This window comes from Lepisosteus platostomus, chromosome 5, assembly GCF_059453375.1.
Source record: "Lepisosteus platostomus isolate fLepPlt1 chromosome 5, fLepPlt1.hap1, whole genome shotgun sequence".
Taxonomy (NCBI): Eukaryota; Metazoa; Chordata; class Actinopteri; order Semionotiformes; family Lepisosteidae; genus Lepisosteus; species Lepisosteus platostomus.
In genome coordinates, this window is record NC_142615.1 from 16,311,817 (window position 1) to 16,337,486 (window position 25,670).

General features: G+C 45.1%; 1 protein-coding gene, 1 long non-coding RNA gene and 2 other non-coding genes across 4 annotated transcripts; all 4 read right to left on the minus strand.

Annotated features, from left to right (window-relative positions):
* Positions 1–1,624: 1,624 nt before the first annotated feature.
* Positions 1,625–5,119, minus strand: LOC148664138 (interferon-induced very large GTPase 1-like). Its single transcript, XM_088630899.1, has 5 exons — positions 5,014–5,119; positions 4,821–4,915; positions 3,764–4,005; positions 3,059–3,672; positions 1,625–2,364 (listed from the first exon to the last, which is right to left on the minus strand). Exons 1-5 carry the CDS (start codon positions 5,117–5,119, stop codon positions 1,625–1,627), a joined length of 1,797 nt encoding a protein of 598 aa, XP_088487025.1.
* Positions 5,120–11,724: 6,605 nt separating this feature from the next.
* On the minus strand, positions 11,725–13,387 carry LOC148664139 (uncharacterized). The gene is made up of 3 exons (XR_015937143.1): positions 13,241–13,387; positions 12,511–12,624; positions 11,725–12,055 (listed from the first exon to the last, which is right to left on the minus strand). It is a non-coding gene; the product is annotated as an uncharacterized LOC148664139 (long non-coding RNA).
* Positions 13,388–20,030: 6,643 nt separating this feature from the next.
* Positions 20,031–20,112, minus strand: trnal-aag (transfer RNA leucine (anticodon AAG)). The gene has a single exon. It is a non-coding gene; the product is annotated as a tRNA-Leu (tRNA).
* A 2,763-nt stretch (positions 20,113–22,875) lies between these two features.
* trnal-aag (transfer RNA leucine (anticodon AAG)) lies at positions 22,876–22,957 on the minus strand. The gene has a single exon. It is a non-coding gene; the product is annotated as a tRNA-Leu (tRNA).
* Between the last annotated feature and the right edge of the window lie 2,713 nt (positions 22,958–25,670).

A 25,670-nucleotide genomic window follows, 5' to 3' on the forward strand; every position in this document is an offset into this window, starting at 1 on the left:
AGAGAAGCTGGAACTGTGTCCGTGGAAAGATTGTATTTCATACATTTAACAGTACTAAGCTGAGGTATTGCAAAGTTGACCTTATTTACTTTGTCCACTTTGCAGTAACAGCAGTGAGCTGTAACTAGAAAGTGACGTCATGCGTGACCCTTTTTATAACAGTGCACCTCGATTCCTCGTGTTACCCCGAGCCAAGTAACAGACGAGCGACGTCACGCCCGGGCTGGGCAGTACCCTTTTCATCCTGATAAATAATACTAATAATAAACTTTATTTTATAATAGATAAATAAAAAAATAAATAAATAAATAGGAGCAGAGGGGTGAAGAATGGAACCAGTTCAGTAAAGTAAAATAATCCACAGAAGGACAGACTGTTGCTGTATTGCTGTGGCCCTCCCTCTTGATTGGTAATCACCATTTGCCAGTGACTTCTCACATGCTGTGTTCAGAGCGTCATACAGTACAGTACTATTTTGACAGTCTGTTCCACTGTGTCTCACACCTCAGTGTCAGAATTGTGAAAAGTTTTTAGAACCAGGGGGTAGGTTCATAGCAATTAGCAGAAAGTGCAATCACCCTTTGCTCATCCTTGGTTAACAATATATTCTCAAATGCCATGTTCTAAATTTCCCCTCTAATACTGCTAGTTTAAAATGTCTTGGAAATAATATGAGACTTTTAATGATCAGAAGGCAAGGTCACGGTAAATATGCAGAAAGTGCCAGTGAATTCACGTTTTGCCTTTGTCTTATTTACTTGTTATCTAACATGCCAGTTTGTGTTATTGGGAGTTTGAAAATCGATTTTCTGAAATGTGTTTCATACAAAAATGCTATTTGGACAGTCACTATTTAATTATATATTCCGCTTTAATGAGGATATGTACAGTAATCCATCCGGATGAGTACAATTAAAAATGACTGGAGACAGCCATCTGCAGGCGAAAGGTGACATTACAGCAGCACCATGCGAATAAGAAGCCAACTTCACCCTCATCTTCTGTCGACAGGAGTGTAGAAACAGATGGGTCACCGACACGGGTCAGAAATTATTATTATTATTAGACGAGCAGGTCAGGGTAGTAACGGGAAGTTTGGTCTGTCTGGTTTCCATGACAACAGGCCCGGTGACATAACTCAGTAATTGTTTACTTGGTGACAGTCCGGCGGCTCCAATCTGGTTCATTCCGCCCGACAGCAGGTTTGACGTGTACATTTCGTGTCGGTTTGCGATTCGAGCTGAGACGGGTTCTCTCTGCCAGAGAACAGAAGCACAAGAGTTGGCATTAAAGCGCCGGGTCGTGTTTCTGTGCCAGGAGGATCAGCTGGGCGTGAGTGTTGATATACCGGAGCCCTCTGCTTGTGAGGAGCTGACAGGAATTGATCAGTGAAGCTTTTAAGTTTTCAAGTTTGCATGTTTGAGGTTGCGTTGTACTTTTGGGATGAAAAGGCTGTACTTACAGAGGTGTTACTGAGTCTGAAATGAGACACATCACACCAAGGTATAAAAAAACAACAATTACTGAGTTATGTCATAATTATGAGATAGCAAAGATCATATGTGTGTATGAACAACCTGTTCCATACACACTGTACAGTACGTCCATCATGATTATCTGTCTTTCAGTCTGATTCCAATGTAATGGCCACAGTGTCCGCCAGCAGTGCGTTCCAGAGATCTTTGATCCCTAATTTAAACTCTGACAGTGAGGGAAACTTCACTCCTGGCTGCCACTGAGCGACACTGAGGAGCTTCAGCTTCGGCTCCTGGACGTTCTGGCTGTAGGAGGGGTTGGGAGGTGCCATCGGAGGGTCTCCTTCCAGAAGGTTCTTGAAGTAGAAAACCTGTGATTCCACATCAAACTGGATTATATCACTGAAGCCAGTAACTTCACAGTTTTCCTCCCTGGCAGCAATGCAAGCCATTTCATCCAGTTTCTCCTGGAGACGCCTCCTTCCCTCCATATTCTTGTTGTTTGCTGAAGCCTTCTGGTGTACAAAAATACAGCTCGGTTTGATCTGAACAGACTTCATTCTCAGGAACGCCTGGACACAGATCTGGAGAATGTCCTGCATTTCAGATGGATTCTCTCCCATGATGTTGATCATAGTCATGTCACCAATCCCGATAATAACAGTTGCTAATTCATTGGCATGACTCAGTGAGGCTTTATTACTGAGCTCTGGTGACTGAAGCCCCTCTGTGTCCACCACCAGGACAAATTCATACTGCAGCTGGGCTCTGACCTCCTCACTCACTCTCACTAACTGCATGAATGCTCCCCTGGTGCACTTGCCTGCACTAACTGTGAACTGCAGCCCGAACATCGTGTTCGGCAGAATGGACTTTCCTGAGCTCTGGACTCCAAGGACAGAGAGGACAAACACCTTTCTTTCTCCAAGTCTCAGTGAACTTGTCCAGGACGGCCTCAATCCATACCAGAGGCACATGGGCAGTATCTCCGTCCATCAGCTCCAGGGGATGTCCTGACATCAGCATCTCCGCTCCAACAGCAGGAAGGACTCTGACAAACTGTCTGTACTCTTCTAGACCATCTCCTTCTGATTGAAAAGTCTCGTACAGCTGAGCAGTTTCTCTCATGAGTTGTTGAAGTCCGAGAGTAGCAGCACTAATCTGTTCAGATATTGTGTTCAGATCCTTCTGCAGTTTCATTTCCAGCTCCTTGTCCTTACTCTTGTCTTTCAGTCTCAGTGTTGTCCACGTGGAGTGGTATTTCTCCTGAAGTTCACTCAGCGTGTCTGCAGTCAGTTCATCTAGATACATTCCCAGCCAGTGCAGCATGAACAGCTTTGTGTCTTGTGGATCTGCAGAAGTTAAACACTCCAGGAAGGATCTCATGAAGTTATTGAGAGGGAAAGCTATCTTCAGCTGTTCACGACGGAGGGCTCTTTTCTCAGCTCTAATCTCGCTTAGCTGCTGTTCAATACTTTTATTCACTTTGCTGTTAAGACGATACTGTTCTTTGTCCTTCATGCACCACTGGTGCCACAGCTCACCCTGCAGAGGCAACAGATTCTTTAGGCTTAATAACTCACCTTCTTTCAACAGTTCCAACAACATCTGGGCCTTTTCCTTCCCTTCTGTACAGATTGCACTGTCTTCATCCACCCTGAAGTGCTGTTGTCTTGCTGCCTGTAAGTATGTCTGCAGGCTGGAGGTCTTGTTCACAGTGGAGATGCAGTGTTTGATGTTTGATATTATTTCTTTATTCAGCAGTGCTTCTCCCCTGTTCTTGGCTGCCAGTCTCACCATGGTTGGATTGTTTCCTTGTGGGACTTTACTCTGTCCAGCAAACAGACAGATCATGGGGACAGGAGATTTGACAAGAGCCTCAGCTGTCTTCTTCTCCTCTCCCTCCAGTGGAGACTCTGAGATCAGAAGCACGTTGACAGTGCTGACCTCCTGGAGAAACTGCAGCTGCTCTGGGTGTTTGCTGGCGTCGCCGTGTAGGTTCAGGAAAGCCACACAGCTGTTGAACACATCATCCTTCCTGCCTCCTGGACAGTACCAGGCGATCTCCACCACCCCATCCATGAGCAGGCAGTGAGAGGAAATTTCACTGCAGTGCCGGTGGAAAAACACACTGTGTTTCTTGGGGCTGACGACGCTGTTCAGGACCTGGGATTTGGAGACAGAGGATGATCCCAGCCTGATGAAGGACACAGTTGGCACTAGAGTGTTGAACATGTCCCTGCAGTTGTGTTTCACGGAGCTGCCTCTCTGAGGGCTCCTTACTGCACCATGATCTCTTGACCTGCCTCAGAGCCCACAGAGGGAGCTCCACTGCCCCAGTCTCGGGGCTGGGCACCAGGAGGGGTAAGGCAAACTGACAGGTGGAGAGCTTGGTGAAGAGGAATGCTCTCAAGAAGTCATCAGAGCAGTGGAACACAGCCATGTGGACGTCCAGGGGGTGAATGTGCGACTCCTGATAGATGTCCTCTCCGTAAGAGTCTTCAGAAGTGCTATCGCAGGTAGTGGAACTCTGGAGTCCAAGAATGAAAAAGTCATTACTGCCTGTTGTGTAATCAGTTGACTTCTCTCTCATCAGACAACTGCCAGCAGAGTCAGTCTTGTGATCTTTAAGGAACAAGGTTCTATAACTGTAGTCCAACATCATGAGCTTGTATAGATAGTGAAGGTATTAGCTCTTTCTCCATATGAGGTTGGGTGACACTGCATGACAAACTGTTGATAATGAGTACATCAGTTATGATATGAATCCCTGAGCCCAAGTTTCTGTAGCAAGTTCAGAAAAGCATCGGTTTCATTTTTCACTGCCTCACTGAAATGTTCTTCCAATGTGTTTGGGTGACGGTCATTCTGTACAGAGGACTCTGTCAGAGAACCACTGTGGCTGTGACCTGAGAAAACGATTCCTACTGGTTGTGTTAGGTTCTTCAGCTCTGTGCACATTTCTTCTGCTGTGATACTTGTCTTTTCCTTCTCAAGTACAGATGTTAGTTCTTGCTGAAGTCTCTCCCAGTCCTGATGTTCATCTGCAGAACTCATTGCTGAGGAAACATCAGGAGCCATTTTGTCCCTAAGCTGTGATTTCAGAAACTGCAGTTGCTTTCCCTTGTCCTGTGAGGAGACTGGCTGTTCGTCTCTGGATACAGTCAGAGCCGTCAGCACTAAGTAGGTCTGAGCTCTTGTAGGGTCTTGTTCTTTCAGAGAGCAGTACTTGTCATAAGCTTTCTGCAGGTCATTCTCTAAAAAGTCAATGTCTTTCCAGCTCAGAAGATGACTGAAAGTTTTGCTCTTTGAGTTGTATGCTAGAGGAGTGATGATAGAAAGTACCAGCAGCTCTGCTTCTTCCTCGTTGTTATGTGTTAAAGTCTGTCGCAGGGAGTTCAGGGAGAAGGATATGGTAGAGGTGGCTTTAATCTTGGCAACTTTAGAGAGTCACTGAGTGCAAATGTAGAATCTTGTAGTTTGTCTTTAGTTCTCTTCAGGATTTCTGCCAGTTCAGAAAACTCAGAAACGGAAATACCTCTGTGCAGTTCCTCCTCGGTGTGGTAGGCCCACTCCACGATCTCAGCTCTGTGAGGGAAGTTCTTCACAGTGAACAGGTGAGGCTCCATGACAGAGTGCATCATCGTTTTCAGATTTATGGCTTCCTCATGTTTGTGCTTTTCAACCACTTTCAATAAAACATCTTGCAGGACCCTGTTAGAGAGACAGGTCTGAAACCAGATTCTGTGAGACTCTGTTGTTTCTCTCACTTTACTCTTGAACTGCAGCAGCTCAGTCAGAACCTGTTCACTGTTGGACACAGTCCAGTTCTTCACTGTCTGAATCAGCTCCTCAGCCTCTCTCTATGCCGAGAGTTCACTCTCTCCTGACATCAGGTCTGCGTCCTGCCCTGTAATCCTTCTGTAGGCCTCCAGCAGGCTGCTGCTCAGTCTGAAAGGGTCTGTGAAGTCTTGAGTGTGAGCAGACAGGATGATGTCCCACACAGGAATCAGCCTGGTTCCTCTGTCTATCACCTGCCAGGTCCTGTAACTGCTGACCAGAGCACACTTCCACTGCAGCTGATTGTGAGTTTCAGCAGGACCTCCAATTTTAGAGACAGTGAGATTCACCCTGCTCAGCTGGGTTTCACTGTAGTTCCCAGTAAAGTATCCTTTCAGCTCTGATGCAGGTGTGCTTCGTGTTGCTGAAGTTCGTTTACTGAGCTGCATTTCTGTCTGAAGGGCTTCATTGTTAAAGAATTCTATTAACTTTTTTACAGTTCTTCCAACACTGCATTCTGAGATTAGTTCACTGCATTCAGCACCAACATAGAGATGTAAGGCTTCAGATGTCAGGCTGTTCATCTCTGTGACTTTACTGCTGCTGAACCCCTCAGCAGAGGCCTTCCACCAGAACACCCCACCAAAGTAAAGAGGACCCTGGTTAGCATGGGAACCAAATCTCTTGAAAAACGCACCAACTCTGTCCATTAACTCAGAGGTCATGTCACTCTCATCACTGTTGATCAGCACTGCTTCTATATCTCTGAGGTCTGTCATGGCAGCACTTGACAGCTTCAGTTTGTTGTTCTGAATAAAGCTGGATGCCAGTGGGACATAATTGTACATCATTTTCCACACGCAGGACTCTTCAGAGGAGGATCTGTGTGATTTCTCCTGTTCTGTTGAGCAGGATAGTTCTGTTGTGTTTTCAACAGAGAAGATCTTTACTCCAGCTGTTGAGTAGCTGAAAGTGTAGCCGAGCACTTCCACAACCTTCTGAAAGAGGGCCAGCAATGTACAGGAGGAAAACTCCTCCTTCTTGTAGAGTGAGCTGTGCTGGGCTCCACTCAGTGAGAAGCCCTCAGGAACCTCAATGAGCTGCTCTCTCTTCTCCAGCAAGTCCTCCAGAGCCCCAGTACAGTAGACTCCCTGCAGAGCCAAGCCTTCAGATGCACTTCTTAACACCTCCTCATCAGGAATATTCCCAGGGCGAGACAGGGAGGAGTCTTTCAGAAGATTGAGCTGTTGGTGCAGATTTATCACCAGCTCCTCAAGAGACTGTGCAGCAGGTACCCAACCCTCCTGAGGAATGTCAAGGGCCGAGCGAATCTTGTCTTCCAATTCTCTCACCTCAGCACTGTTCCGGTCTTTGCCACTCTTATGCAGTTTCTTAAGCTCCGTAAGGTCCTGTCTCACCTGGTCTATTCTATTCCTGAAAGACTCCTCTAGGTTTTCTATCTTGACCTTGTGTATCTAAAAAGAAGAAAAGAAAAGAAGAAGTTAAATTGAATGGCCACTGGATCATCTTCTTTCCATTCAGGATACACTCTAAACATAATGAAGTGTAGAGGGAAATGACAAGGAGAGTGAAGAACTGAGCAAACCTGATCTACTATTCCCCTCACCTCAATAGCATTTCGGTCTTTGTCTTCCATGTGATGTTTTTCCTGCTCTGCTCCCTTCATCACAGACCCCTGCTTCTCCACCTGTTTCTTCTTGAAACCCAATAACTCCTGCAGAGCAGCTCTTTCCCAGTCATGTCTTCTGTGCTTTTCTAGTTTTTCATAGTCCTGGTCTCCTACATACTGCACATTCTGAATATACATACTGAACATTCAGGACATCTTTAAATATCTGGGACCAATAAACTCCGTCCAGGCCAGCATTCTCAAGCTTTCCAGCGAGATCTTGGTCATCTGCTCTCTTGGCCATTTTTTTTCTGGCTTCCCTGTCGGATGAAAAGACGATAAACTACATAAGCCTCACTAGTGAAGGATGAACTGGAATTCAACTTTAGAATTATCTGAAAACATCTAACCACTAATTCACTCTTCAGTTACAGGAACAATACAGGGACCAACATCAACTTTACTTCACTCTGAACCAAAAGGCATTCTGTGGTGTGGATGACCACACAAGTCTCAGCAGTGAAGATGTATCATCTTGCAAAAATAACAATAATATTTCCTTACAGTTCTATAGCTCTTTTCTGGACACTCCACTCAGAGCTCTTTTTACAGGTAATGGGAATCCCACTACCACCACCAGTGTGCATGCCCACCTGGATGATGCTCCAGTCTTCTCCCCACACACCAGCTCTCGGTGGGGAAGAGATGAAGCCAATAATGTCCTTCTCTGTCCTGTCCCTAGTTTCCTGCCTGCTGTCCTTCCGGTCCCTCTCTTTCCCTTGGGCTATATATTTCTGGGTCTTGTACTCTGCCCTCGCTCAGCATTGACGTTTGGATGTCCTGAGACCCGCCTAGCACCAGGTCGCCCCACGTCCGCTACCTGAGGGCAAAGGTTTCTATACGGCGCTCCTGAACTCTTTGCACTATCGAGCCCGGGCCTTTTTCCCGTTCTGCCGCTACGCATAAGGGTTTTTTTTCCGCTCTCCTGCTCTCCACAGTTAGTCCCTTTGGACATCCGAGACAAAAAAGAATTAAGACAGAAAAACAGAGAAATGAGGATATCAGACTACATCTGAAAGACTACCGAAACCAAACTTATCCTTCAGCTAGGATCACACCTTCCCCCTTCTCTTAATGACAGACTACTATTCTACTAAATTTTCTCCAGTCATTGGAAGTTTCATTTCACACCTCTCGACACCTATTCTGACTTCACACCTCTTGATTGGCCTCTCTTTCTGTCCCCTTCTCCCGCCTCTCACTCCTCCTTTTCCCTGCTTTTGTTCTCCCGCTACATTACCTTTGCCTGCTGCCCTGTCTCTCTCACACCTGAAGAAGGCTCCATGGCCGAAACATGTGTTTTCTCTCTTCTTTTTTTCAGCATGGAATAAACCTATTACTTGTTCCTAATTTACCATTGTGTGATGAGGTTTGGACAGTGATGACTGAGGTGTGATGAGGTGTGAACACTGATTTCTGAGGTGTGGTCACTGATGGCTGAGATGTGGACAGTGATGACAGGTGTGGACAGTGAGGACTGAGGTGTGATGAGGTGTGTACAGTGATGACTGAGGTGTGAACAGTGATGACATGTGGACAGTGAGGACTGAGGTGTGATGAGGTGTGGTCAGTGATGATTAAGATGTGGACAGTGATGACTGAGGTGTGATGAGGTGTGGACAGTGAGGACTGAGGTGTGGACAGTGATGACTATGGTGTGATGAGGTGTGGACAGTGATGACTGAGGTGTGGACAGTGATGGCTGAGGTGTGATGAGGTGTGAACAGTGATGACTGAGGTGTGGACAGTGATGACTGAGGTGATATGAGGTGTGGACAGTGATGACTGAGGTGTGGACAGTGATGACTGAGGTGTGGACAGTGATGGCTGTGGTGTGATGAGGTGTGGACAGTGATGACTGAGGTGTGGACAGTGATGGCTGTGGTGTGATGAGGTGTGGACAGTGATGACTGAGGTGTGGACAGTGATGGCTGTGGTGTGATGAGGTGTGGACAGTGATGACTGAGGTGTGAACAGTGATGACATGTGGACAGTGAGGACTGAGGTGTGATGAGGTGTGGACAGTGATGACTGAGGTGTGGACAGTGATGACTGAGGTGTGATGAGGTGTGGACAGTGATGACTGAGGTGTGGACAGTGATGACTGAGGTGTGATGAGGTGTGGACAGTGATGACTGAGGTGTGGACAGTGATGGCTGTGGTGTGATGAGGTGTGGACAGTGTTGACTGAGGTGTGGACAGTGATGACTGTGGTGTGATGAGGTGTGTACAGTGATGACTGAGGTGTGAACAGTGATGACATGTGGACAGTGAGGACTGAGGTGTGGACAGTGATGGCTATGGTGTGATGAGGTGTGAACAGTGATGACATGTGGACAGTGAGGACTGAGGTGTGATGAGGTGTGGTCAGTGATGATTAAGATGTGGACAGTGATGACTGAGGTGTGATGAGGTGTGTACAGTGATGACTGAGGTGTGAACAGTGATGACATGTGGACAGTGAGGACTGAGGTGTGGACAGTGATGGCTATGGTGTGATGAGGTGTGGACAGTGATGACTGAGGTGTGGACAGTGATGGCTGAGGTGTGATGAGGTGTGAACAGTGATGACTGAGGTGTGGACAGTGATGACTGAGGTGATATGAGGTGTGGACAGTGATGACTGAGGTGTGGACAGTGATGGCTGTGGTGTGATGAGGTGTGGACAGTGATGACTGAGGTGTGAACAGTGATGACATGTGGACAGTGAGGACTGAGGTGTGATGAGGTGTGGTCAGTGATGATTAAGATGTGGACAGTGATGACTGATGTGTGATGAGGTGTGTACAGTGATGACTGAGGTGATGACATGTGGACAGTGAGGACTGAGGTGTGGACAGTGATGACTATGGTGTGATGAGGTGTGGACAGTGATGACTGAGGTGTGGACAGTGATGGCTGAGGTGTGATGAGGTGTGAACAGTGATGACTGAGGTGTGGACAGTGATGACTGAGGTGATATGAGGTGTGGACAGTGATGACTGAGGTGTGGACAGTGATGGCTGTGGTGTGATGAGGTGTGGACAGTGATGACTGAGGTGTGGACAGTGATGGCTGTAGTGTGATGAGGTGTGGACAGTGATGACTGAGGTGTGGACAGTGATGGCTGTGGTGTGATGAGGTGTGGACAGTGATGACTGAGGTGTGATGAGGTGTGGACAGTGATGACTGAGGTGTGATGAGGTGTGATGAGGTGTGGACAGTGATGACTGAGGTGTGGACAGTGATGACTGAGGTGTGATGAGGTGTGGACAGTGATGACTGAGGTGTGGACAGTGATGACTGAGGTGTGATGAGGTGTGGACAGTGATGACTGAGGTGTGGACAGTGATGGCTGTGGTGTGATGAGGTGTGGACAGTGTTGACTGAGGTGTGGACAGTGATGACTGTGGTGTGATGAGGTGTGTACAGTGATGACTGAGGTGTGAACAGTGATGACATGTGGACAGTGAGGACTGAGGTGTGGACAGTGATGGCTATGGTGTGATGAGGTGTGAACAGTGATGACATGTGGACAGTGAGGACTGAGGTGTGATGAGGTGTGGTCAGTGATGATTAAGATGTGGACAGTGATGACTGAGGTGTGATGAGGTGTGTACAGTGATGACTGAGGTGTGAACAGTGATGACATGTGGACAGTGAGGACTGAGGTGTGGACAGTGATGGCTATGGTGTGATGAGGTGTGGACAGTGATGACTGAGGTGTGGACAGTGATGGCTGAGGTGTGATGAGGTGTGAACAGTGATGACTGAGGTGTGGACAGTGATGACTGAGGTGATATGAGGTGTGGACAGTGATGACTGAGGTGTGGACAGTGATGGCTGTGGTGTGATGAGGTGTGGACAGTGATGACTGAGGTGTGAACAGTGATGACATGTGGACAGTGAGGACTGAGGTGTGATGAGGTGTGGTCAGTGATGATTAAGATGTGGACAGTGATGACTGATGTGTGATGAGGTGTGTACAGTGATGACTGAGGTGATGACATGTGGACAGTGAGGACTGAGGTGTGGACAGTGATGACTATGGTGTGATGAGGTGTGGACAGTGATGACTGAGGTGTGGACAGTGATGGCTGAGGTGTGATGAGGTGTGAACAGTGATGACTGAGGTGTGGACAGTGATGACTGAGGTGATATGAGGTGTGGACAGTGATGACTGAGGTGTGGACAGTGATGGCTGTGGTGTGATGAGGTGTGGACAGTGATGACTGAGGTGTGGACAGTGATGGCTGTAGTGTGATGAGGTGTGGACAGTGATGACTGAGGTGTGGACAGTGATGGCTGTGGTGTGATGAGGTGTGGACAGTGATGACTGAGGTGTGATGAGGTGTGGACAGTGATGACTGAGGTGTGATGAGGTGTGATGAGGTGTGGACAGTGATGACTGAGGTGTGGACAGTGATGACTGAGGTGTGATGAGGTGTGGACAGTGATGACTGAGGTGTGGACAGTGATGACTGAGGTGTGATGAGGTGTGGACAGTGATGACTGAGGTGTGGACAGTGATGGCTGTGGTGTGATGAGGTGTGGACAGTGTTGACTGAGGTGTGGACAGTGATGACTGTGGTGTGATGAGGTGTGGACAGTGATGACTGAGGTGTGGACAGTGATGACTGAGGTGTGATGAGGTGTGAACAGTGATGACTGAGGTGTGGACAGTGATGACTGAGCAGGACAGGTGTGTGAGACTGTGCTTAGATTTCAGTGATCTAGTGATCCTCAAATAACAGGTTCTCCATCTCCCTCTCTTGTATCTTTCAGATGACCTCCGCAGACTGTAGACAATCAACTAAAACTCCTTACCTGTGTCAGCTCCTGCTCTGTCTTTAGAAAGATGGTGTCATGGCCTCTGTGCTCCTGTGCTGAACACAGAGTGCAGATGAGTGTCCAGTCAGTCTTACAGAGCAGCTCCAGAGCTCTGTGGTGCTGCTGACACAGTCTGGGCTCCTGGTGTCCAGTTGTGTCCACCAGTCTGTCTCTCTGCAGGACTGGGACAGTGTAGTGCTGTCCCATGTGTGTCTCACAGTAGGAGGCAGCGCAGGTCAGACAGTGTTTCACAGCTCTGAGCTTCTTCTCCAGACAGAAATCACAGGTCACTGCTGGCTCACTGCAGACACACAGAGAGAACAGGAAGAGTCACAATCACAGTTTCCACTGACCAGACTGGAGTCTGACCAGACTAGACTAGTGTCTTTTGTGTACACTATTGTGTATTGTGTACACTGACAACACTGGACAGCCCCAGTGTGTCTAGTGAATAGTGACTAGACTGAACAGTAGCAGAAACATATTTATTTATGTTTTAGACATACTTTATTTATAAAGATCATTTATTCTCCACTACTGCAATCTGCTTTACAATGGTGAATCTAACAGCATGAGGTCCACATTCTTCTGCTTTTCAATAGGAAACATGCAAAGAATTTACAGAAGGGCTGTCTGAGACACAAATGATAATGTCACTGGGAACATCTGACACAAGAAAAAGAAAGAAAATCCACGATCAGGGGTCCAGACCTGCACAAGCTTAGTGTTTGCCCGCTGTGAAAGTGATCTCCTCACCTTATTCCAGCAGTGGAGGAATCATCTCTGAAGTTCAGAGGCTTGTCCCTTGAGTGGTCACTCTGCATAGACACACAGCTGGGCACTGGAGACACTGGCCTCTCCAGCTGGAGTCTGTGACAGGACAGTAATCTTATTACAGCTCAGACAGAGGTCAACCCTGAGCTTGGGATATTACTGAATATAATATGAATATTACTGACCACTGTCTGCATCAAGATTGAATCCCTCAGCAGTGTTAGGGCTGGATTTAAACTAGTAGTAAATAGCGGATTTACTGTACGTAAGAACATAGGAAAGTTCACAAAGGAGAGGACCCATCTGGTCTCACTGGTAGCTAATTGACCCCAGGATTCATCTAGCTATGTCTGGAGAGAAGCCAGGGTATCAACTTCAACAACATGGCTGGGCAGCCTTTTCCACACTCCCTCCACTCTTGGTGTACACAGAATAGTATATATATATAGACACCTGCTGACAGAATTAAACAGGAACCAGGGTGAAAAATATGCCCCCTAGATACACAGGTGGATCCTGGGTCTGTTAACCACTAACAACCACATGAGCTCCTCTCACCTGTAACTGTTCTTCTGTTCTTATTGTACCAGAAGTGCACTATAATAATAAAGTATTATATAATATTAATATATATAGTATTTAACAAAGTGCACTATAATAGTCTAGTCTAGTCTTGATGCTTCATTATTAATGACAAAGAGCTCATCTTCACCTTGTTCCAGCAGTGGAGGAATCATCTCTGAAGGTCAGTGGCTCTTCCTTTGATTGGTCACTCTGTATAAAAACACAGCTGGGCGCTGGAGACACTGGCCTCTCCTGCTCCACCCTGTGAAGAGACAGGAAAGGACTGGTCACACCTTTCTGACTCTTTCTGGAGATCATTTGTGTAAAGTTAAAGAGTTCTCACATCCCAGATGCCTCATATTGTGTGAATAAAGATCAAGTCTCTCAGCAGAAGAAGGGCAAAAGTGGCCTTATTCACTGGAAAATGAAAATGAAGAAAAAACTAAACAAAACCAGCCATAATTGCAATGAAGCAAGGATCTTTGTATTTCTGGTTCTTCATACTGTTGTAACAGAACGAATAAGGTTCTTGATCCCGAGATGAAGTAAAACAGATGAGTTTATTGCATGCAAGGAACAATAAAGCCGAAGTCTTGTTTCCCACAAGAAACAACAAAACCGAAGTATTGTTCCCCGTACTGTTACAAACTTTTGGGTTATATAGTGTCTTCTTCTCCGTTTCTGACGTCACTCGGTCTGATGGTAAAGAGGTTCATGGTATTTGGCCAGTTTACGATGTTCTGGACAAATGGTCAGTTTAAGATTACACCCAGGGGGGTTCCTAGCTTGCATCTGCAATCCTTATCAGTTAACCCCCTTTCCTGCCATAAACCCCAGCTTGTGACTTAGAAGTCTAAACCCCCTACAGAAAGGATTCAATTCAAACCCCCGTCTTCACATCTTTCTTCATTCCCCCCTTATAAAATACGGCATAAGTCAGTGTAGCCTATTTTTATACATACAATGTCAGGGCAGATCTTTCCTTTCTTGGCGAACAGGTATGTATTGCCATGACATTGTACGTTCCATGGTTATAGCAAGATGTGATACATGTTTTTGTGCACGTGATGATTACAATTATACATATAAACAATACTATTCCTACAAATAAACACTGTAAAAAGGTTCCACCCCAGGCCCCAAACACAGACTTTACCCAATTCCCCAATTTTCAGTATAATAGTCCTGATATTTCTGTCCCTCATTGTAAATGTGTTGGGCTAGATCTGAGATGTGCTCAGAATTATCAGGAATATATGTGCAGCATTCAGTGCCAATTACTGCACAAATTCCTCCTTGGGCCGCCACTACATAATCTAAAGCTAGTCGGTTCTGCATGGCCACTGTTCTGAGGGCTACCATCACATCATTAACAGCCTTCAGACTAGATAAGGTAGAATTTGCTAATTCTTCTAAGGTCGAGGCCATTTGAATTAACTCTCGACTCAGAAAGTTCATGCCGGCTTGTGGAAATATTATACCTAAATAATATTCCCAATCAGCCAATTTTCTTTGTGGTCTGTGGTTAGGTCCAAAGGGGCTGTGGGTTTGAAAATGGATATGAGGAACCACATATCCTAAATAACATGAGCCAGACCACTGGGCTGGCAACCATGGGTAGGCTCGTTTTCCACAAATGAAATATGTTCCGTTTGGCGCTCCCCATGCCTCTGAAAATAAGAAGCTTATACCGAATTGTGGGGTGTGCCGATCCCATCCTGGAATTTGGAAGGTAGAGGTGGATATATTTGCAGCGATGGTAAGGTTGCAACGACTCCATCCAACCAAGTGCAGACCATTAGTGTGCTGAAAACATATGTTTCCCTCACGTTCCTTATTTAGAGTCAGGTATGGTGGTGTATGGCTTCTGTTATATTTAGGAGCGTAAGAGCCTGTGAAACTCGTGGGCTCTAAGCCTTGCTCCTGTAGATATTGTAATGTTGTGCAGGTTAAAGTTGTGTTATGGCAACCCCCATAGTTTGTCATATTAAAATCTCCTAAATTATCCCTCCAAATGATCATGCCTATGACTTCCTCGAGACGCCAAGGAATGGCCCCCATAGGAAGTCCTCCCTGTACATATTTGGGTAATGCGGCACACACCCAGCAGGCACTTTGGTTGGTTTTCTTAGCTGTCAGATAGGAGAGGCCTAAAAAGGAATTAATTCCATGTTCTCCTCTGTGGGAGAGAAGATCATTAATCCCTGCGGAACATAGTCCTACAGCAACAATTATCGTTATTAACAGAAATGATTTAATTCTGAGTTTGTAACTGGGGATGAGGCTCGTCGGCAGTGTGACGCGTGGATCCAGCGATCTTTTCCTTCCACTCGAACCACAGACTCGGTTGTCAACAGGATCTGGTAGGGTCCGTCCCACCTGGGCTGGAGAACCTGTGAAGGAAATTTCCTGATCCACACCCACTCTCCTGGGATGAGGTTGTGCCCTCCTTCAGGTGGTGGTCCCCACGCCTCCAGGACCTGCTCGCCGGCTCCTTGGGTGGCCTCTGTCAGCTACTTGCAATAATACAAAGGAATAGTTGATCCATCTGAGGAAACCCCAGTCTCAGCACCTGTAAGAGAGCTTGTTTCAAATTATTACAGGCGGCTTTTGCTGCGGGAACCAAGGCAATCTTGTCCTTGTACTGCACTCCCCCCTTAAGCAGATCTGTTAAGAGTTGTGCTCACCCCGTAAAAACATTGCACCCAGGCCCTGTTAAAATTTCACAATGCTAGACACAAAAGGGCCTTATCATAACTGCTTCTATAAGACACTCTAAAGCTGAAGCAACTCAGACTTGTGGGTTTCCTTGTCAGGGGAAGCACTCAGAATACCATCAACATACTGAGTGATCACAGCCAGTTGAAGCCACGTGATACCCTGTTCTGCATAGTCATTCTTTGTAATGCATAATATTCCAACCCAATAGATCTGGGATAAAACCACCCATTAAAATCTGGTACTCGGCAAGTAAAACTTGCTGCCCCAATACTCCTGTGGCTTCCTGCCGTCTCCCCATATACATTACTCTATAGCACACTGTTGAACAGAGGAGTGAAACAAGCATGACAGTAGTGCTACAGTATCCCCTAACAGAGAAACCAACACTCCATTAACAGTACATTTTTATCCACTGGACTGGGACAGACTTAGGGAGGCTACAAGGGATTTATAGGATCTAATCGTTAGGTAAACAGGTCTTCTCACAAGATGTTATTCTCCCCAGTCTCGATTCTAAACCTACAGCGTTTCAGCATGTCTGGTTTCGAGACATTTGAAAAAATCCAAATTGTTTCCACTATTGCAACTAATTGTATAAAAATACAAAAACTGTTTATCTAACTACTTTTACGTCCACCTGTACTGTACTTATACGTTTCAGACGCTCTTATATTTTCCAATCTCCTTACAGATGCAGCCATTCAAAGTGCGCGGTACAGACACGTACCGGAGGTAATTGGCTACGGCTTCGTGCATCGTGACGCGCGATGACGCAAAATACCGCGGTGCGTGATTGGTTGACCGACAGGGGCACTCGTGGTCCGTTGGTCTGTCGTAGAAAGACTTACTGTAAACGTCTTTACTGTGCCCGTTGTAGATATTGAATTTTACCACTGAAGGGAAATCTTAGTAGCTGAGCATAAAAAGAATAGGAGCATACTGTAACGCGTGTGAAGGCCATAAACGATATTAATGTTGGAACATAAACATACAGTATATAGCTGGTCTTGGTACTTTAAAGAAAAAAATACACACCAGTATTCCATTTCTCCCTAAACATTGTAAGATTCGAAGTCTTTAACTAACGTGATACTGGAGTCAACAAGCATACTTTTAGAATTTGATTAAAAGGGAATATAATATGGAATCGCGTATCTCAAGAATTTAATAACGGTATGATTATATCCATGTACTGCGACAGGGCTCTGTAGGGCTGTTTCGCCTGCTTGTTCATGCGAGCTGTCTTGTAGCCTACTGGTCTAGGTGTGTGACTACCAACTGGCAGGTTGTGTGTTCAAATCCAGCTGGTGTTGGACTTTTCATTTGTATTTATTTATTTTTTAATCACGTAACATAAACATATTACCGTATGCAAACTGTACTGTATACAGTATGTATATGTATATTTAATGTCTTAACTGTGCCCGTTTAAGTATTAAATATTAATATCTAATTTTACCACTGAAGGGAAATCTTAGTAGCTGAGCATGAAAAGAATAGGAGCATACTGTAACGCGTGTGAAGGCCATAAACTATATTAATTTTGGAACATAAACATACAGTATATGGCTGGTCTCGGTACTTTAAAGAAAAAAATACACACCAGTATTCCATTTCTCCCTAAACATTGTAAGCTTCGAAGTCTTTAACTAACGTGATACCGGAGTCAACAAGCATACTTTTAGAATTTGATTAAAAGGGAATATAATATGGAATCGCGTATCTCAAGAAATTAATAACGATATAATTAAATTCATGTTGCAAAAGAACTGCAACGGACATAAAAACTCCCTTGCTTTTAACAGAGCATTCCATAATTTCTAACTACGAAAATGCCAGGTGAAAGGATTTGTAAACATATTTTGTTAAAGCAAGTCAGTTTTTTCCGCAACACATAAAAGACATTTTTCCAAGAAAGTTTAGCCTTTGTCACTAATGAAACCACTAAATAAAGACATAAATATAGAAATCTTAAGATTTGTTTTATTTAATGTTGGTAGCAGGAGTGTAGAGTGTATATTTTGTTGCAGAGTTGCTGCAAGATGTTAACAGTGAAAAAGGTATTTAGAAATTAGTTATTTCAAGATGAAAAAGAAAACATACACGAAACATGGTTTCATTATGACCAGAATCGGTCTTGAGATATTTTTAACTTGATTTACAGTATTTGAAAGGTATGTCTTAACACCGATACTACAGTGCTTAAGTACTGCTCACGTATATGTTTCTAGGTTTATATTATGCATTTTATACGGTCAAATTACTTTTGAGCAACTAATAAGAAGCGCGAAACGGTATGTGTTTTAGTTTCGTTTTGTGCTGGGACCCGTGGATTGATTAGAGATATCAAGTACATACAAGTCATTTTTTAAATGTTGTAGTTCGTCTTGAAAAAATGTTACGAGTACATCATCTATCAACAATTACACAGGTTCTGTTTCCATATTGCGGATTTTGGTTACGTAATATTATTTTCTAGATTTCACGTTGTGAATATATGATTTGGGCAAACAGAGCCGCAAAGAAGTTAATTATTGGTTGTTGTTTTGTTTTTTGCAGTTTTATCTAGAACAAGCGATGCTTAAACCTTTGTCTGATTCTTGTGAAACTATCCACACGACAGTTACAGTACCTAGGAGTTGACTTCAGTGATGTCACTGATGGGATGTTTCTAAAAATCCATCCTCTGTAAAACGTCTTCTCTAGTTGTCCTGCATATGTATTCGCTAATGAAGCTGTGTGTTCTGAGCCTGGATCTCTACATTTCTGTATGAACCAGCTTAGAGGGCTAAAGACAACTTGTGTTTAAATTGAGTGTAAGGCAATTTATGCTTCTAAAGTCATGGTCAGCATTTATTTTTGTACTGTGCTGTAAACTTGTTCTGTGCCAAGTCACATTATTTTATAGCGTTTTTATAGCGTTATCAAATCCGGTGGCGCTGTGTGTTAGTTTCCTGACTCCCATGTCACATGGTCTGTGATTGAAACCTATAAAACCGGTTTAATTCGTCACAGCCAGCACCCTTCAGGTGTGAGGGTCTTCTGCTCAAAATGAAACGCTAAAATGTTTGTGTATATTCTAATGGTAGTGGGGGCAGGGTGTGTGGGAACAGGTTTGGTTGAAATTGCATTGGAGATCTATGTTCTTCACACCTGAAACATTTTCTCTGAAAGCATTTTCTTCGCAGTTTAACCGATCTTGTTACAGCATGTTACAGTTTACTATTATTAACCATATGAATTTTAAGTGCTTAATGTAAAATCTTGTAAAAATATATTTTCATTGTTCCAATATACATTAAGTCTGACTATCATATAATAAGTTAAATACAAAACTAAAGAAAAAATAGGGTTAAATATAATTCAAAATATTTTGCTAACAATGTAAACTGTTTATGACTAATAAAATGTATTAACTAAGGAGTAGGATGGCACAGTTGTTAGTATGTTTTTTGTTTTGTTTCTTTTTCATAAATACAACAGTAGTACTTGATGTCTCAGTGGCTTTCAAAATTAAATTATGCATGCAAACCTGTGAACTAGAAAGATAACTAAGATATCCATCCATTATATTCCATAATATCCATGAAATATATGGCGCTGAAATATGTGTGACGCAGAGGTGGCCTGACACGGTGAGGTGCCCTGGCAGCTGTATGATGCAGTGGTGGCTTGGCACGGTGAGGTGCGCTTGCAGCTATGTGACGCAGTGGTGGCCTGGCATGGTGAGGTGCGCTGGCAGCTGTGTGATGCAGTGGTGGTCGGGTATGTAGAAGTGTTGTGCGAGGCATGCTTTTTGCACGCATGAAGTAAATCCCACGATCGCTTTTGAACTTGGACAAAGTACTTCCAAAGGAGCGCTATGCGCAAAGATTTAACAAGCTCAACCCCCGCCGATGATTTGGTGTGAAGAAGCAGAACATTCAAGTTTCACAGACAGAAGCAGCACGCCAGCACAGCCAACATTAAAATGGAGGGCACACTACGATTTGCATTGACACAAAAGTGATCTGGGCAGACGTCGTTCCCTGCATAACGCAAAAAGTGGCAAAGCGCTTTTGGGTTGAGAGGACGCAAGAAGGTTTTTGTTTTGTGCCTTGATGTCAAGCTGAGAAAGTATCTTTAAACACTTTGCTTAGTTTCTCGAGAGACTGCCAAAAAGCAGTTCCCTCCCTTTTGTCTGAAGCCAGCTGAAAGGGGGTCTCGACAGAAGCACCTGGCAGCGGTGGGATTTGAACCCACGCCCCCGAAGAGACTGGAGCCTTAATCCAGCGCCTTAGACCGCTCGGCCACGCTACCCGCTGTGCGTTGTCTCTATGTCTCATTACTTGCCCGGAGGAAGCCGGGTGGGTTTTGCTCTTGTCGCCCGACTTAGTGGCGTTATGACCGTGGAACCGACTGCACCTGCTTTTTCTGAGATGCTTCCCCTCTCATGGCGAGATCTCGACTTCTTTAACACCTCTGGATAAAGATCTTCTGTGGAGCAGGTTTCAGACCTCTGCGTACAGCACCCTTGATGTCATTTTATTTTTACAGCAGCCGCATCCGGAAAGTTGTGTCTTTTACGTTTTATTTGAACAACAAAACTACATACAATACAAACAAGAGCACATATAACATATCAAGAAAATCGTCAGGGGCACATGCTATAATACAATTACACTTTATGAAAAACGATTACACAAGGTAAATAAAGATAAGGTCCGCACAGCTTGTTCTTACATTTCAAAAGAGTCCGTAAATACCCCTTGACGTCTATTTTGAACTGTTCAAACGTAGGACTCTTCCCAGACCATTTCACTTTATACCACATTCCTAAACGAGGATGCTTCTCCTGTTTTAGAACTATTTTGGGCGGTATGGCTTATACAGCACACCCACAGTATTCTAATGGTGGACTGCAGATCTGTGCTATAGTTCAGTCGAATTCAAAGGATCCAGCAATCGTACTGGATTTGACTGGGATTCTGAAATGTCTCTTGCAAAAGTATTCGGGTTTGCTTGAACCTTTGATACAAAAAGTGATCTGATCTGAAACTACCCAGCTTACAATCTCTGAGGTAGTTGTCACTAAACTCGGACGTGATGTGGCACACATGTGCCGTGTGCCTTTACTTTTGTAAAAAACTGGTATCGGGAAAAGTTTCTTAATATTTCTTTTGATTAGCATGCAAGAAAATGTGATCATTACCTATGGAATTTCCCGCCAGCGTGGAGCTTGAATTCACAACCTTGAGACTCAGTGTTCAAGAGTCACAGAAGAGGTCAGCCTGGTCTTCAGTTTGCCAACGATAAGCTCCGGCAGTGCTCCTCTGTAAAGCAGATTGTTCGGATCGGTTATGTGGGACGGCACTTCGATACTAAGATCGTTTGCAGCACACGCATGGTTTCCCCCTTCACGCAAAAAACATAGACGAAGGAAGCTCTATTGTCTTGGGCTGCTGACTCCCGGATTCAAAGCGCTCTGGGTGCCAGCTAAGTCTCTAACAAGCACACTATAAAGACAGGAATTACACTTTGCTCACGTCACGCATGGAATGGCGAGGCTACTTGATCCAATATTATCTAGTCTCACCTCATATGGTGCCGATTCCTGGTTTTCATTTAAGAAAGAGCACTGCAAACACCGTAAACAGTGCAAAACGTGTGATGAAAGAAGTCTTTTCCCCCCTTTGTCTAAAGCAGAACACAGCGGAGTCATGCCGAGGGTTGTGAGATCAAGATTTCAGTGGAGCACTGTCGTCTACGTCTTTAGCTACATGAGTTGGACATCCTCTTGTACACGGAAAGCAGATTGAGATCCTCTGACATGAAAAGTGCCAGATAAAAGCCATTTCTCATCCTTTCTCTTAGTGGTGGAGCTATCGCATGTAAATGAGGAAACTTGCAAGGCGAGCAGGCTCGGTGCACACCGAATGCAGATGTCTCAGAGCAGTTGAGACGTGTCCATGTGGCTGTCAAAGGACAGCACTTTGCTGGCGCTGTGGCTTAGTTGGCTAAAGCGCCTGTCTAGTAAACAGGAGATCCTGGGTCCGATTCCCAGTGGTGCCTTTCTTCCTGTCTTACTGTACAGAATTTATCCTTACGGGCAAATCCCATGCCTTTTAATTCAGGTGAATGCAAGTGTTCGTTTCCTTTCTGGAACAACTTGTTTTGAAAGAAATCTATACAGCTTCAGAAAGATGAAACACAAATCTTGCTTATCAGTGAAGAAGAGGTGCTCCCAGCAGGCCAGCTAATACCAGCAAGTTTTTTTTCACCCTGACCCAGAGAATGGAGAAAAGCGAGGCGCCTGTGGCTCTGCAGTGTAATCAGTTCGGGAGTTCGGCGGTTAGCTGAAAGAGTGGTAAATGGAGCTCGCCCCAGCCCGTCCATATTCTTTTAAAGAGGATAAAAAATTAACTTCGCCGCCACTACTACCAGCTTTAAAAGACTGCCATGGGCATGGAAAAAAACACACCACAGATGACTTTTCTGGAACCGAAGCAGAGATTCCTTTACGAACCAACTGATAAAGCTCAGCCAGTGAATACTGTTAACAGAATGTGAAAGCACGATCTACTTTGTAACTGCAACCACAGGAAAAACAGCAAGAAGCAGGCTCCATTCCCCATTTAAATCTGTCGTGCGAGGCATGCTTTTTGCACGCATGAAGTAAATCCCACGATCGCTTTTGAACTTGGACAAAGTACTTCCAAAGGAGCGCTATGCGCAAAGATTTAACAAGCTCAACCCCCGCCGATGATTTGGTGTGAAGAAGCAGAACATTCAAGTTTCACAGACAGAAGCAGCACGCCAGCACAGCCAACATTAAAACGGAGGGCACACTACGATTTGCATTGACACAAAAGTGATCTGGGCAGACGTCGTTCCCTGCATAACGCAAAAAGTGGCAAGGCGCTTTTGGGTTGAGAGGACGCAAGAAGGTTTTTGTTTTGTGCCTTGATGTCAAGCTGAGAAAGTATCTTTAAACACTTTGCTTAGTTTCTCGAGAGACTGCCAAAAAGCAGTTCCCTCCCTTTCGTCTGAAGCCAGCTGAAAGGGGGTCTCGACAGAAGCACCTGGCAGCGGTGGGATTTGAACCCACGCCCCCGAAGAGACTGGAGCCTTAATCCAGCGCCTTAGACCGCTCGGCCACGCTACCCACTGTGTACTGTCTCTTTGTCTCATTACTTGCCCGCAGGAAGCCGGGTGGGTTTTGCTCTTGTCGCCCGACTTAGTGGCGTTATGACCGTGGAACCGACTGCACCTGCTTTTTCTGAGATGCTTCCCCTCTCATGGCGAGATCTCGACTTCTTTAACACCTCTGGATAAAGATCTTCTGTGGAGCAGGTTTCAGACCTCTGCGTACAGCACCCTTGATGTCATTTTATTTTTACAGCAGCCGCATCCGGAAAGTTGTGTCTTTTACGTTTTATTTGAACAACAAAACTACATACAATACAAACAAGAGCACATATAACTGTAGCGGCGAGGCTTAATAATAAGGCAGAATTAAGTGTTTCTGAGCTTTCCCAAATTAGGCCTCATTTCTCTGTTCATCTCTGTGGTGCAGCCACAGAGAAACCATTCATGCAAGGTGATTTAAGGTCCAAGGACAGCTCCCAAAGGGGGATGCACTTAGCTAAGCCTGGCTATCATGATCAATGGTCATCCATTGGTGCCTATCTGTCTAGGGAGTGCGAGTTGGAGATCTGGATTGCATTCCTAAGTGTCAGGACTAAGTGACTCATATCTCACCTTGATCAACCAATCAGGGACTGGTAGGGCCGAGTAACCCACGTGGGACTCTGATGCCCATGGAACTTTCAGCCAATCAATGAGCTGAAGTTCCTCCAGGTAAAAACAGGCAACACAGAGAGCCTGAGTGATTCAACAAGATTCAGATTCAGATTCAACAATTCTAAAGGGAATTCAAAGGAGAATCCCAAGGGCAGGACATTCTCGCAGCGCGCCTCCTGACCATCCTGAGACTCAGCCCGGACAACCACGGAACGGCCATTGTGTCCGAGTGCCAGAACTTTCCTTTGTTCTAAGAGTCTAGAGTGGAGGTTGCCAGAGAGTAACCAGCAGCAGGCCTCGTGAACAGGTCGGAACTGTGGAAAGCTGAATCGCTATTCAGAACTAGCTCTTCATCAGGAACGAACCGGTCCTCTTCCTGACTTGCTGGGACCCACAGTCATCTTTTCTCCTGTGCGCAAACTTTGCTAGTTAAAGCCAACACTAACTAGCCGGTCAGTGAGCATCAGCACAGCCTGGCACCGAGCCAGAGAGAGCGCGGATTGGACAGCAACAGCCTGAAACTGTTTCTTTGTGCCCGCAGGAGAAACGGTCTAAATGAATGATATACTGAACGTATGTCCTCTTGATATATGTAACACTTCGTAACTGACTGAATATATATCTTTTGTATTCTGATAACCCTCTCGATAAGATCTGTTAGGTTTATATGCATATTATATGTATTAATACATGTATCCTCGTGTATTAGTACCTGTGTGTGTGCGTTGTTTGAGTTAAATCGCATGGTTGGATTCTAAAGCCATCAAAAGAATCAATTTTGTGATTTACTGCTACAATTAATAATTGTCCCAGTAAATGCCCAAACCCTACAGAACTGGTGCCTTCAGAGAGCACACTACAGGGGTCAGAACAGGACTGAGCAGTTTGTGTTATTTTGATTTCTACTCTTTTGGACTTTCAAAATGCATTTTGTAGTTCAGTCTTTATCCTGACCTGAAGGAATCCAACAACTGAATTTCAAATTCTCTAAGACTGAAGGAATTCAGTCACAATTCTGTGATACCATAGCGCGTTTTTTTTTTTACTCCCTGGCGGAAATGGGCTTCCATAGGTTCTCAGTCCTGCGAAGCAAAAGCAATCTCTGAAAAATCAGACAAATTATTATCAGATCATGTCAAAACCTGATCAGTATTTCTTTACTGGGAAGCAAAGAAATGCTTGTATTACACATTTTAATATGACATGGAATTACACGTGAAAAATAGTAAAATTATTTTCATTGCGGTACATGTTGATAGAACAGCCCCCACGATAAAGGAAAGTGTGGACGGACGTGTCGCATGTTCCGTACTCTGTCTGACAGCGAGTTTAACACACTGTCCTCGGAAAATAGAAACTAATTGAACAATAAATTCATCTGAGCCAAATCTACACGTGTGGGTGATTTAATTCTGTCTAAATTGCATGGAACTCCTCCGCTGAGCTCAGATACACACGGGAAAGTGTTCAGGCGGCTTCACGGAGTCCCGCCTCAGACTGGAAGCATGTTCTAATTAGACGCTGAGAACAATCCGTGTCTCTGTGTGTAATTGATTGTGTTGATTGAGCGGTAGTGTGACCAGGTGTGTGGTAGCAGGTCCTGCCAGTATAAAAACCTAGTCACCGCATTCATACTTTATGCTCTCTTCTTCAACACAGTTTGGTGGTTTACTTATTTTACTCCTGTAGCAATTTAGCGGGACGATAATTTGGCAATGCGCTCGTTTCTCTTTATGCTGTGCCTGTGCGCAGGGGCCGGGCTCCCCGCACTGATCTCCACCGGGCCGGCTGGCTGGGACTCTCGGGAATTGGCGCTCCAGGCCGACTTCCCGGCTCCTGAAGACGCAGCCCAGTTGGAGGACTTGAACCTGGCAGATACGGCCTCCGAAGACCTGTCTGCAAGTGAGAACGACTCGCAGTTCTTGGCTCCCAACTTTCGCCGCCTTCCCGTGTCCAGAGACGCGTACTCGCCCTACTTCGACAAGGAGAAGATGAAGCCCCTTACCCGCCTACATCAAGAGCGTCCTGTTTCCTCCCCAGTGAGGGCGGCAGCCGGCTCGCCCGGCCATCGGGGG